The 13,956-nt window shown below is 56.8% G+C and overlaps 1 protein-coding gene across 11 annotated transcripts in view; it reads right to left on the reverse strand.

The window, feature by feature from the left end:
* The window catches only part of CBLC (Cbl proto-oncogene C), an 18,887-nt gene extending 4,938 nt beyond the window's left edge, over positions 1-13,949 (reverse strand). For 5 of the 11 annotated variants that reach the window (XR_006891364.1, XR_006891363.1, XR_006891362.1 and 2 more), the window contains exons 1-9: positions 12,686-13,949; positions 10,867-11,013; positions 10,477-10,633; positions 10,052-10,173; positions 8,497-8,634; positions 5,293-5,380; positions 4,527-4,658; positions 3,115-3,276; positions 2,582-2,662 (exon numbers count right to left, since the gene is read on the reverse strand). Coding sequence is in view for 2 of the 11 variants with exons in the window: in XM_046680237.1 (XP_046536193.1) it covers positions 2,582-2,662; positions 3,115-3,276; positions 4,527-4,658; positions 5,293-5,380; positions 8,497-8,634; positions 10,052-10,173; positions 10,477-10,633; positions 10,867-11,013; positions 12,686-13,038 (1,380 nt within the window). In the remaining 9 variants the exon portion in view is untranslated. Of the gene's footprint in view, positions 1-2,581; positions 2,663-2,712; positions 2,855-3,114; positions 3,277-4,526; positions 4,659-5,292; positions 5,381-8,496; positions 8,635-10,051; positions 10,174-10,476; positions 10,634-10,866; positions 11,014-12,685 lie in introns of all 11 variants that reach the window. The other 6 variants (XR_006891367.1, XR_006891366.1, XR_006891365.1 and 3 more) reach the window with 5 other exon arrangements.
* Between the last annotated feature and the right edge of the window lie 7 nt (positions 13,950-13,956).

Below are 13,956 nucleotides of genomic sequence, written 5' to 3' on the forward strand. Positions count from 1 at the left end.
CCCCCACCCATCCACCCACCCACCCATCCATCCATTCATCCATCTGTCCATTCATCTATCCACCCATCCATCCATCTACCCATTCATTCATTCACTCATTCATTCATCCCACAAACATTTCCTGAGCTGCTACAGTGTGTCAGGCACTCTTCTGAGCTCTGAAGAGACAGCCATGAACCAGACAGACAAAAATCTCTGTCCTCACAGAGCTGACAGTCTACTGAGCAGGAGGCTTACAGTGAGTAATCAGTGCGTGAGCAAGGAAATACCCCAAGAGAGCATTAGGTGTCCTTCAGAGAACTGGAATAGTGCATGGGGAGAGTGGGGGGCAACCAGACACAAAGGTACCTGGGGAAGGCATCTTGGAGGAGGGGATGATTGAGCAGAAGCCTGAGTGCAGGAAGGATGTGGGCAGAGACCCTGTGGTGGATGGTGGGCTTGCTGGCTTATGAGAGAACAGCAAGGGGGTCCATTGCTGCTAGAAAGCAGTTGTAGGGTGGTGGGAGGGCAGAGAGGTGGGGAGATTTCAGATCCCCAGGCCTTGTGGCTGGGGGAGAGGATGTTGCCTTTAACTCTTGGAGTCCTGAGGTCTCGGGGGCTTCTGAGAGGCAAGGGAAGGGATCTGACTCAGGTTACAGATGCCCAATCTTGTTGACTTCATCAAAACCCATGGGGCCCTGCCATGCCTGTCCCCATTCTCCACACAGAGACAGTGAGGATGGGAGAGGTCCCCAGTGGCCACAGCAAGGTGCCAGGGTCCCACTGAATAACAGTGATGCCCCCAGAGGTGGATTTCTCAGTTGGAGAACAGCAGTGTAGGGGAGCATTCTAAGCCTGGGGAGCACCATATGCAAATCACGCCCCCAGTGACACTGACCATGAACACAGCCCCATTCACCCTGTGCCCACAGCAGCCCCTGTGCTGGCATCACAGAGGGAGTGAAGGATGGATTCTGGAATCTGGAGCCAGGGGTCTGAGCTGGGTGACCTCAGTGTATCCCTCTGTATAATACGGATCATAATGGTATCTACTTCGGGGCTGGCCCCATGGCCGAGTGGTTAAGTCCGCGCGCTCCGCTGCAGGCGGCCCGGTGTTTCGTTGGTTCGAATCCTGGGCGCGGACATGGCACTGCTCATCAAACCACGCTGAGGCAGCATCCCACATGCCACAACTAGAAGGACCCACAACGAAGAATGTACAACTATGTACTGGGGGGCTTTGGGGAGAAAAAGGAAAAAAAATAAAAATCTTTAAAAAAAAAAAAATAATGGTATCTACTTCATCAGGTTGTCAAGACAATTACACAAATGCATTAAAAAGCAGCGCTGGGCACAGAGCATATGTGACAGTCACTGTGCTGAGAACAGGCAGACCCAGGGCCATCTCTTCTGCATGTTTTGAAGAATGAAGGAAAGAGAGATGACTGACAGGTTTGGGGGAGAAGAGGAAATGGCACACCAGGTGGAGGGCACAGCCTGTGCAAGGGTGTGACCCTCTGGCCAGAGGTGGCCCGTCCACCTGCCGCCTGGCTGTGTCCCCCTCCTTGTCCTCACGGGGCCGGCTGAGTGCTTCCTAATGTTTCCATTTGCTTTTGGCTGCAGATCGGGATCTGTTTTTAGCTTCCCCGGCTGGTGTCACCGCCACCCCACCTCCCGCTGGCTCTCTTGTTTGCTGTGGTCGAATAATGTTCCCGGACTTCCTGAGCTGTTTGTTTGAAGCCTGCCCACGATCGATTGCATCTCGTGTGTCCTCAGCCCGAGTTCCTTGCAGAGATCTGATCCTCCCCAGCAAGCCAGGGTCTCAGAAAATGCTGGAGTGGGGGGCGGGGGGAGAAGAAAGCAGGCCTGGGGCTCGCTTAGAAAAGCAGCACAGGATTTCGGGGTATTTAAGGTCCCTGCCCCCCCAACCCTGGCTTCTCCTCTTTCAGGCTGTGTGGGTTTGGGCAGCTGCAGTCACCTTTCTGAGCTTTGTTCCTCTGGAAAATGAAGAGAGGAACATTTTCAACATCATCGGACTATAGGGAAGACTTGGGTCAATGTATTCATTCAATGCCTATTTTGTGACCACCTACTATGTGTCAGGCACTGTTCTAGACTCTGGAGATATAATGGAGAATACTAACCTTTACGAGGGTCACAATCTGCTGACGGTGACAGAAAACAACAAAAACTGCACACACTGCCAGGTGGTAAAAAGGACTAGGAAAATGCAGTGGGGCTGGGCCTTGGAGGGCGGGGGGCTATTTTCAATGGGGCGGTCAGGGAAGGTCTCCCTGAGGAGGGGATGAGACAGCGAGTCTGGGGAAAGCAGGTCCAGGCAGAGGGAACAGCTCGTGCAAAGGCCCTGGGGTAGGACATGCCAGGGATGTGGGAAGGAGAGGCACAAAGCCAGTGAGGGGGAATGAATAAGGAAGAAGACAAGAGAAGAGGCCACAGAGGTGGTGCATGGCAGATCGCACACCTTGTAAATGGGCACAGATGATGAGTGCTGGGCCTCGACCCCGTGAGCACCCAGCCAGACCAGGGGCCCCAGGGCTGAACGAGACCCAAGCTGCCCACCTCAGACCAGCCCCTGACTCACCACCTTCCTCTGGCCTTCATCTCTGGGTCTCCTGGGGGAGAGATTTAGTCGAGGGGGCAATGGGGGAGCTGAGGGGGCCACCTAGGGGAGACAGAGGGTGGGGGGGCTATCAGCTGCCAGTTTCTTCTCACCTACATGTCCTCCTGCCTGGAGACCCAGCAGTCAGTTCTCGATTTCGGAGATGTGATGGAGAATAAGACGAAGTCCCCACCCTCAGGAGGGCTCCACCTGGAGGAAGGCATCCCCCTGACCCAGGGGGGCAGAAGTCCAGGCCTGCAGCACCCGGAATTGGATCACTAGCCCCCTCCTCTCTTAGGATAGAGGAGTACAGGCCCCCAGCCCCTTCTCCCTCAGACCCAGGGGTCCAGCCCCCAGCCCCTCCTCCCTCAGACCCAGGAGTCCGGGCCCCAGCCCCTCCTCCCTCAGACCCAGGAGTCCGGGCCCCAGCCCCTCCTCCCTCAGACCCAGGAGTCCGGGCCCTCCTCCCTCAGACCCAGGGGTTCCACTTCCAGCCTGGGTCTGGCCCCGCTCACCTGCCCCTGCGGCTCCTCCCTATCTTCTTGGTCACTGCCAGGCCTGGGGTCCTCAGCAGGGAGCCTGGCTTCCACTGGCCTCCCCTGGAACTGGTGGATACTCACAGCCTCTCGGCCCTTGATCTCGCTGCGGCAGAAGGGGCAGGTCTGGCTGTCCGAGTGCTGGGGGAGGTGAGGGTCGGTCAGGGTCTCCCTGTTCTCCACCATGCCCCACCCAACAGAGTGATCCCCAACCAACAGACAGAGGGAGGGGGATGGGGAGAGAGATGTTGAATGGGAAGCGGGGGTGGACCAGAGCCGAGGTCAGGAGGGGTTCACAAACGGGGAGCCCAGGGGAGCCCGGTGTCACGGGGGTCTCGGCCTATCTACAGTGACACCATGGGCTAGGAGTGCCCGAGGCACCTGCTCGGGCCGTGTGCATTGTGGCCAGCCCCGCAGAACTTCCCCCAACCAGCGGGGCCAGTGCTGTGGCTGGACCGGCCCTGGTGGTTCTTATGATGACAGGACGCCGCTCAGCAACGGCCATCAGGGAATTGTGAGGAGCAAGATTTTTACTCACGGGGCCTGGAGGGGACACGCCCCATCCAGGCCACACGGCAGCCTCAGGCGGGGTCGCAGGGAGAGAGAGGAAGGGAGCATGGACTTGGGGCTCGGCCTCATCAGGGGCCGAGGGTGGTGCTTAGGGTTTCCTGGCTTTGCTCTTTATTGGCAAATTTAAGGCGTATGAGCAGAACCAGGGTGCAGGAAGGGAAAATGGGGTCACATAAGGGGCCAGTTTTCTAGTCCCCCAGGGCTTTCTCAAGGGGACCATCATGGGTGCGGGTGTCCTGGTTCCTTATCCCGCTGCTGCGTTAGGAGCCATGTCAGATCGCCAGCAATATGTTTATTGGAGATGGATGTCTTTGAAATGGAGGCCTCGCCAATCCAAAGCTTAATGTCCAACACTCACTTTACAGTGAAAAAGTTTCATGTCGGGTACCCACCCTGCACAGGGCAACAGCCCCCCTTTCCCAGGGGCCTTTGCTGAGGGCTTCGTGGGCGTGGATCCTCACTATGGCCCACGGGAAGTTACCACCATCAGCCCCATTCGCCAAGAAGGCAGCTAAGGCCCAGAGATGTGAAGCCACTGACCCTGGATCGCCCAGCGAGGGGAGGAAGGAGGCCTTGCCACACTCATATGTAGCTGGAGGGGGAGAAGCAGAGGTGACAGCTGCAGAGCGAGATGGAGACAGAGGCACAGACACAGATAGGCGGGCTGCTGGTCCTCACTCCTGCATGACCCTGAGCAAGTCTCTTCTCTCCCCGGGCCTCAGTTTCCCTATCTGATGGATGAGGCATATGGGAGCTCCTTATGGATTTTTACCGTCGGGAGGGGGAGACCGGGTGGGAAGGTGGGGTGGAGTCAGACCCACCTGCCAGGCGGCCAGGCAGCGACTACAAAGCAGGTGCCCGCACGGCTCGATCTTCACGTCCTTGTTGCTCTCGGCGCAGATCTTACAGAGCTCGAATGTGGAGTCCATGGCCCAGTACAGCCGCAGCTGCTCCTGGCCGGCACAGAGGTGGGGAGGATGGGAACGGGAGGTGTCAGCCCGGGGGGGACCAGTTGGGCCCCAGGAAGCAAGTCCCAAACCTTTGTGCCAGCCCCAAACCCTCTCCCAGCTCAAGGCCCGTGGGTCCAGCTGCCCCTACATGAACACTTTGCTATGAGGCTTGTTCTCTGGGTGGCCTAACTCCGGGCTGCCAGATTTAGCAACTAAAAATACAGGAGGTCTTGTTAAATTTGATTTTCAGATAAACAAGGAATAAATTTTTAGGCATAAGTATATCCCAAATACCACATGGGCTATACTTATACTAAAAAATTTATTTGTGGATTCTCTCTCACCCACGGGGCGGCTGTGGAGAGTAAGAGCTGGCACGGGGGCCGCCACTGGTGGATACCCAAGTGCATTAGTTGTTCTGATGACCTCAGCGGTATCGTTTCCTAGTTTAATCCCCACGAAAACAGCTGAGTAGGAGGCAGGAGGGGCCGTATTTTCCAGAAGAGGAACAGAGGCTCGGAGAGACTACGTGATTTATCCCAGGTCCCATGGCCACCAAGCGGGCACAGAACCTGAGGCTTCAGAAGCCGGGGTGGCGGGGGCTGCGGGCAGGGTGGGGGCACAGGCCAGGGCTCACCTCCGACACGTGGATGTGCTGCTGGGGTTCCATCTGGCGGAGTTCGGTCAGGTCCGGGTTGTGGTTCTTCCCATCTGGGTAGAGGTAGCTGGGGGAGGGAAGAGAGGGGTGCTAGGGGCCAGCCAGCACCCCCGACTCTAGACTGACAAGCACCCCCACACTGCCACGGGGCTGGGCTTCTGGGATGAGCATCTGGCCCAAATCCACTGCTGGCCTGGGGGTATTTTCCCTTCCCTCTCCTCAAATTGGGATTCTCCAGGGCAGGGCTGCGTCCCCTCAGTCCCAATAGAAGGACCATGTCCCTTAAGACCCCACATAAGAGCACATTAGACCTAAATGACTCAAGCTCTAGAAACGGAGGTCAGATGCGTGAGAACCAGGAAACCTCAGACTGAGCCCTCCCAGAGTGTCGCCGTCCTGGAGTCCTCAGGCCCGAGCAGAGGAGCATCTGAGAGTCACAGATGGCTGCAGGGACCAGATCCTAGCGTCTTAGACTAGCAGATCTAGAAGGACCCTCCCAGACAGTCTACTTGGTGCTTCCCAGATGGTGACGAGGTTCTGCACGGGCAAGGCGACTGCCCAGGGTCACACAGCAAGGCTTGGAGGGACCCAGACCCTGGGCTGTGCGCGAGGTCTGAGCACCGAGCTCTGAGAAGTGCTCTGCAACCCCCGGGGGACTCTCACCCAGGTCAGAACGGCACCCTCGGACCAATGGCAGGGCTGCAAGTCCCCCGAGGCTGGTGGCTCTGCCTGGCCTGGGCCCCCACGCAGCTCTCCCACAGACACGCTGTGTGACCTGGGCTGGGCAGCTCTACTTCTCTGGCCTCAATTTTCCCTTCTGTAAAATGGGCATAATGCCGGCTGGGGCCAAGATGGGTGGTGAGGATTAAATGAGAGAGCGCTCGTAAAATTGCAGTGTGTGCCCTCCACAGTAAGAGAGAAGGCTGGGGTCGACGTTAGACCCAGAAAGTCACCTTGCTGTGTGGTGGAAAGACCTTGGATTCCCTTCCAGTCTCTCAGGGCCCGATCTTCCCATCTATAAAATGTTGGGTGTGTGTGTGTGTGTGTATGGGTGTGTGTGGGGGGGGGCAGGTGGGTTAAGTCAGACTGATGGTGTTCACACTTATCTTAACTCTGGAATCCTCTTCTCCAATGAACTCTGACCCAGAACTCAGGACATTACGGTGGGTAAGGGTCCCTATTCTGAGCCTGGCTGCCTTAGCTCAGGAGCTGTGTGACCTGAGGAGCAGGCTCTGTCTCTGTGCCCCAGCTGTCCAATAGGGCTGGAACCGTCTGCCTCATTCAATAGCTCTTCGTTATTTGTGGATCCCATATTCGCAAATTTGCCTGCTCGCTAAAATCTATTTGTAACCCCAAATCAATACTTGCGGCATTTTCGTGCTCACTCACGGACATGCACGTAGAGGCAAAAAATTTGTGTTGCCCGACGGGCACGTTCCAGCGGAGGTCGAACAAGGCAACCGTTGGCCCTCTCGTTCCAGCTCCCGCACTGGAAACAAGTGTCCTTTTCGCAATGGTTGGGGTGCCACGTTTTTCCCATTCTTATGCTTTTTGTCGGGGACGCAGCTGTTTAAAACGCCCCCTGGCACAAGCCGTGGTGCCATCCAGTGTCCTAAGCACAAGGAGGCTGTGACGCGCCTCATGGAGAAAATGCGTGTGTTACAGCAGCTTTGTTTGGGCACAGGTTACAGCGCGCTGGCCGTGAGTTGGGTGTGAATGAACCACCAGTACATGTTAAAGAGGTGTCTCTGACAGAAACACACGTAAAGGTTCCTGTGTAGCGACTGGTTGGCAAAAATGCGACCAGAGTCTTGCAAGAACCTAAACTTTTATTTCCTCCGGGAGCGATGTCAGTGTGCTAATTCAGTGTTTATAAAGACTTTATAGGACGTAACTGTCCTGAATAATGGAGACGGATTGCATATGTGTCTTGCTTCTATCTGTCTGTCTGTCTACCTACCTACCTACCTATCATCTATCCATCTACGCATCTATCATCTATCAATCTATATATCTATCATCTATCACTTATCTATCTATCCATCTATCTACCATCTATCATCTATCATCTATGCATCTATCATAATCCATCTACAAATCTATCATCTATGCATCCATCTATCTACCAATCTATCCAACTATGCATCTATCATCTATCTATCCATCCATCCATGAATCTATCATTTATCTGTCCATCTATCGTCTATCTATCTATGCCTCTATCATCTATTTATCTATCAATCATCTATCCATCTATGCATCTATCTATCATCTATCCACCCACCCATCCATCTATGCATCTATCATCTATCTACCCATCTATCTATTGATCTATCATCTATCCATTTATGCATCTATCATTTACCTATCTATCCATCTATCTATTAATCTATCATCTATCTACCTATCTGTCATCCATGCATCTATTTATCATTTATCTATCATCTATATACCTATCTATCCATCTATCTGCCTATCTATCATCTATCTTCCTAGTATGCCTCTATCTATCTATTATCTATTTATCTATCTATCCATCCATCTATGCCTCTACCTACCTGTCTATCTATCATCTTTTATTTATCTATCCATCTATCTACCTATCTATCCATCCAATGCACGTATCTACCTGTCTATCAACTGTCTATCTATCCATCTATCTCATATCGTATCACACAGCTATGACTGACAAGAAGTCTCTGGTTAAAGGTCCAGGTGACTGGAGACCCTCACCTGCCTTTTTTCTTCCCTCCCCTCATACCCAAGGCTCCTTCTGAAAGAGGGTCCCCGGGGAGCCAAGGTTACAGATTGGAAACCCCCGGCTAGCCGTTCGCCCAGTTCTCTTTCTGCTTTAACGGTCTAGATTCTGGAACAGGATATGGATATGTAGAAGCAAAAGCTCTTGAGTGCAATTCCAAGAATGGAGCCGTCGGGCTTGTGGGCAGCTCCATACACACCTCTCCCGGGGTTGCCTGCGCATAGGGCAGCTTTGTGGGAACTAGAAAAGGCACCCCCTCCGAGCCTTGTCTGCCACCTGCTGGAATGCAGCGGTATTGCAAGTTTGTGAAGTCCGCTCTGTGAGCTGCGTGCCCTCACGTAGGGGTCTTGGGCAGTACTCAACATGGGCCACCTTTGGAGGTGTGTCCTGCTGACCCCCTACCCCTGGCCAGGGTGGGAACTCACAAGCCTTCCTTTTGTCCTTCCAGGAGGGCCTGGAACAGGGGTTGATTGGGAGGGATGGTCTGCAGGATGCTGCCATCTGTGCTCACGTATCCAATGGCCCACTGTCCCAGGCGAGTGCAGCTGGGCCGGAAGATGTAGCTGGAGGAAGGGGAGGAAGATGAAGGTAGGATGGGGTGAGGGAGCGGTCACCGCTGTCCATTCTGAGACCTCTCAGCCCCTCACCCTGTCGAGGATCCAGGTGTCCTTGCCCCCTTAGCTCCCAGCTTCTCACTCTTTTAGGTCCTTGTGGCCCACTAGGGGGGATGTCTATTGTTTTCACCTGATGGGCTCCTCCGCCTCCTTCACTGAGGTTTAGACAAGGCTGATTCTGGCTTGCATTTCAGGACCCCTGACCACAATAATGGGAGTCAACCCTGAGAATTTTGCTGAAAATATCCGGAGCTAGGTACCCCATTTCTGCAGAGGTGGCTAAGCCAGTAGGATATACAGCTGGGGCTTCTAGAAACCATTTGCTACCATGAAGAGAGACCATGTCTGAGGACAAAGCTGACACAGAGGAAAGCAGAGACAGGGACACACAGGAACCGATTCCTGACAACAGCACTTGAGTGCCTGGATCCTGCCACACCTGAAACCCCTTACCTGGTCTTTTCCATTATGGGAATAAATTCCTCCCTTTTTCTTTCCCTTTAAACCAGTTTGCAGGGTAACTGGAAGAGCACTAACACACTTGCTGTCCTGGGGGTCCTGTACCTCAGCCCTGCAAAGACTCATGAATCTGACCTCCTATTCCCTTAACCTCTTGGTCTTCCAGGTAGCTCAGCCCCTCAATTCTCAGCCCTTTGGGGGCATCTAACAGCTCAAAACTCCTGGTTTATGGGGCCAGCCCTGTGGCTGAGCGGTTAAGTTCACGTGCTCTGCTTCGGTGGCCCAGGGTTCGCAGGTTCAGATCCTGGGTGCAGACCTACACACGGCTCATCAGGCCAGGCTGTGGTGGCGTCCCACATAGAAGAGCTAGAATGACCTACAACTAGGATAGACAACTACGCTCTGGGGCTTTGGGAAGGAAAAAAAAAAAAGGAAGATTGGCACCTGATGTTAGGTCAGGGCTAATCTTCCTCACCAAAAAACAAAAACAAAAACAAAAACACCACCTCCTGGCTTAAAATCATTTAATGACTCAGGTGTCTGGTTTCCCCATCTCCTGCCTCAGCCGGGGGGGGGGGGGGGGGGGTCATATTCAAACTATTTAACAGATGGAACAGTATGGGCTCTGACCGATCAGAAATGGATCTTATCCTGGCGCAGTGTCTTCAGGCCCTCTGCCAGACTAGGTATTGTCCCTTTAGCTGTGAGTCTGTAGGAAGGTCCAGGAGGTCCCGGGAGAAGAGGCAGGAGGCAGGGGTACCCAACATCTGACTCCCTGGGGTCCTGGGCGCCTCAGCACTTCAGTTCTCACTCTCTGAAGGGTGTCTGGGCTTCCCCCCAATCCTGGCCCAGGACTCAGGCCCCTGAGCTGACCCCCCAGCCTCCCCCCTGAGCCTGGTCCTCTTACCTGCCCGGCTTGTCTCTGCAGGCCTGCAGACGCGCTCGGACCTCGTCATAGGTGAGGAAGGCCATGTAGCCCGGGTGGTTGACCGCCAGGAGCTGCCAGTTCTTGAGGAGGGTTGGCCAGGGCTGGGGGGGGGGCGTGGCCTCGTCAGGGAGGGGCCACACCCCCAACGCCTCCCAGGGCCTAAGAGTCAGGCTCCTGGACACACCCAGAGGAGACCTCAGGGAGAACTCCGGACACACAAGATTCCAGACCCTTCCTTCCTCAGGTTTCCAACCCCCTCCTCCCTCAGACACAGGGGTCCAGGCCCCCAGCCCCTCCTCCCTCAGACCCTGGAGTCCATCCCCCAGCCCCTCCTCCCTCAGACCCAGGAATCTGTGCCCCCAACCTCTCCTTCCCCAGAGATTCCAGCCTTGGCCTTCCCTGACCTGGAAGAGCCTGGTGAAGACGTCAAACTCAAAGACGGACACGTGGCCGCTGCAGGTGAGGTCGATGGTGGAGCGCAAGGCCAGGGCAGTGGCGCCCGATTCCACAGGGTGGCAGGTGCACAAGATGGACTCAAACTCGGCCCAGGGCAGCACACACCTGGGTGGAGCAGGGTGGGGGATGCAGTTGAGGCCCCTGGGAGCCTAGGATGGGAAGACCTCTAGGAAGGAGGTAGCCGGGGCGGGATATTTCGGTCTGAGGGAGGAGGGGCTGGGGCCTGGACTCCTGGGTCTGAGGGAGGAGGGGCTGGGGGCCTGGACTCCTGGGTCCCTGGGCAGGGGCGGGATGAGGCTCCGGGAGCTGAGGGCCCCCAGGGCCAGGTGCCCACTCACCGGGCTCCGCAGTGCTCCCTCCAGAAGGCGTGGGCAGGGGCCTTGGTGAGCTGGTACGTGTGTCCACAGTACTTTCCCTGGGGGAAGAGCGCGCCCAGCTCTGCGTGCATATGGCTGAAGATGAGAGCCAGCTTGGCCAGCTGTCGCCTGCAGGGAGGGACTCTGAGGACCTGGCTGGACTTGGAGCTCCCACCGACGCCTCCACCCACAGGGACACGGCCCCGGACTCTCTCTCTCGTCTCAGTGTAGGGTAAAAGTCGACTCCAGCCCTGCCTGTTGCAACCCTGACGCCTATCCTCCCAGAACCTCGGTTTCTTCATCTAGGAAGGAAGGAGGTGCTGCCCAACAGCCAGGCCATCCTCCAGAAGACAAGTCCCACCCTCCGCCTGCAGTCCCCCGGGGGCTGGAGGAGAAGCCTGGCCGAGTGAGACGTGGGACCACTAGAGCTGAGGGCATCGAGGGCGGTCTGCACACGGTTCACGCTCCAGCCTTCCTCTTGGTTTTAGCAGCGCTGGGTGGCGGACCCCCGTGCCCTCTCCTGCCATCCCTGAGGCACAGATCAGGATGGGGAGTAGCAGAGGGCAGCTCTGGCGATTAACTGTGTGATTTTTGACAAGTTCTTTTTTTTCCCCCTAAGTCTCAGTCTCCTTAGCTGTGAAATGGGCATAAGGACCCCCTGCCTCATAGGGGGAGCGACAAGGATGCTTCCCAGCCTTACAAGCATGTAAAATGCCTAGCACGCCCAGCGGACATCCGCGCTCAGGGCGTGTCCATTATTATTACTGTTCTTCTTATTTTATATGAGTAGTCTCCTTGGGCCAGGTCTGTAGGGTTCTGGGACCTTCTAGAAGGCCACCCCTGGCTGTTGCTAAGCACCCTCCCTCCCCAGAGTCTAATCTGCAGCCACTATCCAAACGGCGGGGCTGGTCCCAACTGAGGGGTCCTCTAAATGTGAAACACACCAGATTTCAGAAACTTGGTGCAAAAGAAAAAAAGTGAATGATCTTGTTCATCATGGCTTTCTACCGATTACAAGTCAAGAAGATAGTTTGGATACAAGGAATTCAAGAAAATGTTATTAAAACTCGATAGAGTGACTTTTGAAAAATTATGACTAGGCAGGTTATTGACCCTATGCAGTCCATTTCAGGATGAATTTAAGGAGATGCTATGAAATATTTGCTATAAGGAAGGGGCATGGGGTGTGGCAGGGTTGAGAGCCACTGGTCCAGACCTCGTTCTGAGCTCTCAGCCTCAAACCTCATCTGTCCGTCACACGGCAGCCCCATCCCCAGAGCTCAGAACCAGAGCCGGCAGCCGCACCCAGCCCCAGCTCCTGAGCTGGCTGTTCCTCAGGAAGAAGACAGGGGGTGCCGGGGAGTCCCTGGGGCAGGGGTGTGATGCGGGTGTCAATCCACCCCGCCTCCTGCAGGAAGCTCCCTGGGGTCCCCACGATCCCAGGATGTGTCTCTAAGCCTCTGGGAGGGTGGGCCGAGGAAGCGGCTGCTGAGGGCCCAAGGAAGGGGGTTTGAAATGGGGGCCGAGGGCGCAGGTGTCCAAGGAAGGGAAAAGCTGGGTGGCCCAGTTTTCCAGGTTCCCTCAGGAAGAAGGGGTTGGGACCCTGACTTCCTGGTTTGAGGGAGGAGGGGCTGAGGGATAGACTCTTGGGTCTGAGGGAGGACCGGCTGGGGGATGGACCCTGGGTCTGAGGGAGGAGGGGCTGGGGAATGGACTCCTGGGTCTGAGGGAGGAGGGGCTGGGGGCCGGACCTGGGCCTCACTGGTGGTCCCTCCCTGTTGGGGCCAGGGGCCCCGCTCACCTGAGCCTCGAGCCCTCCCGGAAGAGCTCGTCGTTGGCGCTTCTCCGGCCCCGCGGTGGCAGCAGTTCCGCCACCTGCCTGCTCTTGGCCTCCAGGTTGGCGAGGTAGACGACGAGGAAGTCCCCCGCGCCCCCGGGTCCCTCGGGGTCGCCTCCGCCGGCCGTCCTCCGGGTTTGGGCCACGTCGCGCAGCAGCTGCGCGGTGCGGGGCAGCAGGTCCCGCAGCGAGGGCGGGCTCGAGGAGAGTCGGGGGTCCCCGCACCGCTCCTCCAGGCGCTGCAGCAACCTCACCGCCCGGCCGAGCGCGCGAGGCTCTCCCCGCTGTCGCCCCCGCGGGGCCGCTGCCGCAGCCATGGTCCCTCGGGTGCCCTGGGTGCCGGGAGCGTTGGGAAAGGCACGGAGGGCCCCGCCCAGCCCGGGGACGGGGCGGGAGAGGCGAGGGCGGGCCCGGGAGAAGGGGAGGGGACAGCAGGTAGCTGTGTCTCCAAAGGGGGCAGGGGTTGGGGGCTCTGCGACCTGACTTCCCGGGAGATGGGGTTCGGAAGTCTGATCCCCCAAGGGGAGCTGGATGGAGTGCCTTCGGGGAGTGGCGACAGGTGAGGGGCATGCCCTGCCCCTTCTGGGCGGGGCTGAGGACTGGGTCCAAGGTTGCAGTGGAGGAGAGGTTGGGGAGCTCTGGGACTTTTGTTGGGGGCAGGGGTCGGACTGGGAGCTTAGCTATCCAGACCCTGCAGGGAGGAGGGGCTGGGACGTAGCACGCCCGCGTCAAGGCTCAAGGTCCAGATCTTTTGTCGTGGCATAGGATTAGAGGCGAGCTGAACTTTCAAAGAGGAAAGGGCAGGGAAATAGGGCGACGTCTTTGTCCCTGAGAAGGAAGGCAGAACGTGACCAGACCCCGAGGTCCCCTAGGAGCGGAGTTGGGGAGGACGGTGCGTGAGGGAACAGGGATTTGGTGACCCCATTCTGGGTCTCCACGGCAGGGGCATGCGGGACATCACGCTGGAGATGAGACACCCAGATTTGCAAAGGAAGTGAGTCCCTGGGTCCCCAGGGGATGAGGCTGGAAGATGGGCTTCAAGAATGCAGGGCTCGAGGCACGGCTTGGGGGCGCAGGGCTGGAGAGCGGTGGTTTTCTCCCCCACCTGCGCGACCTGTAGCATCCGCCCAGCCCGGGCTGCCCGCCCGGCAGCCACCTGAGGGCGCTGTGTGCCCGGCGGTCCCTCCACCAGATGGCACCCAGGCCCCGCCCCACAGCATCCAGGCCCCGCCCCA

The sequence above is a fragment of the Equus quagga genome, chromosome 13 (genome assembly GCF_021613505.1).
Source record: "Equus quagga isolate Etosha38 chromosome 13, UCLA_HA_Equagga_1.0, whole genome shotgun sequence".
Taxonomy (NCBI): domain Eukaryota; kingdom Metazoa; phylum Chordata; class Mammalia; order Perissodactyla; family Equidae; genus Equus; species Equus quagga.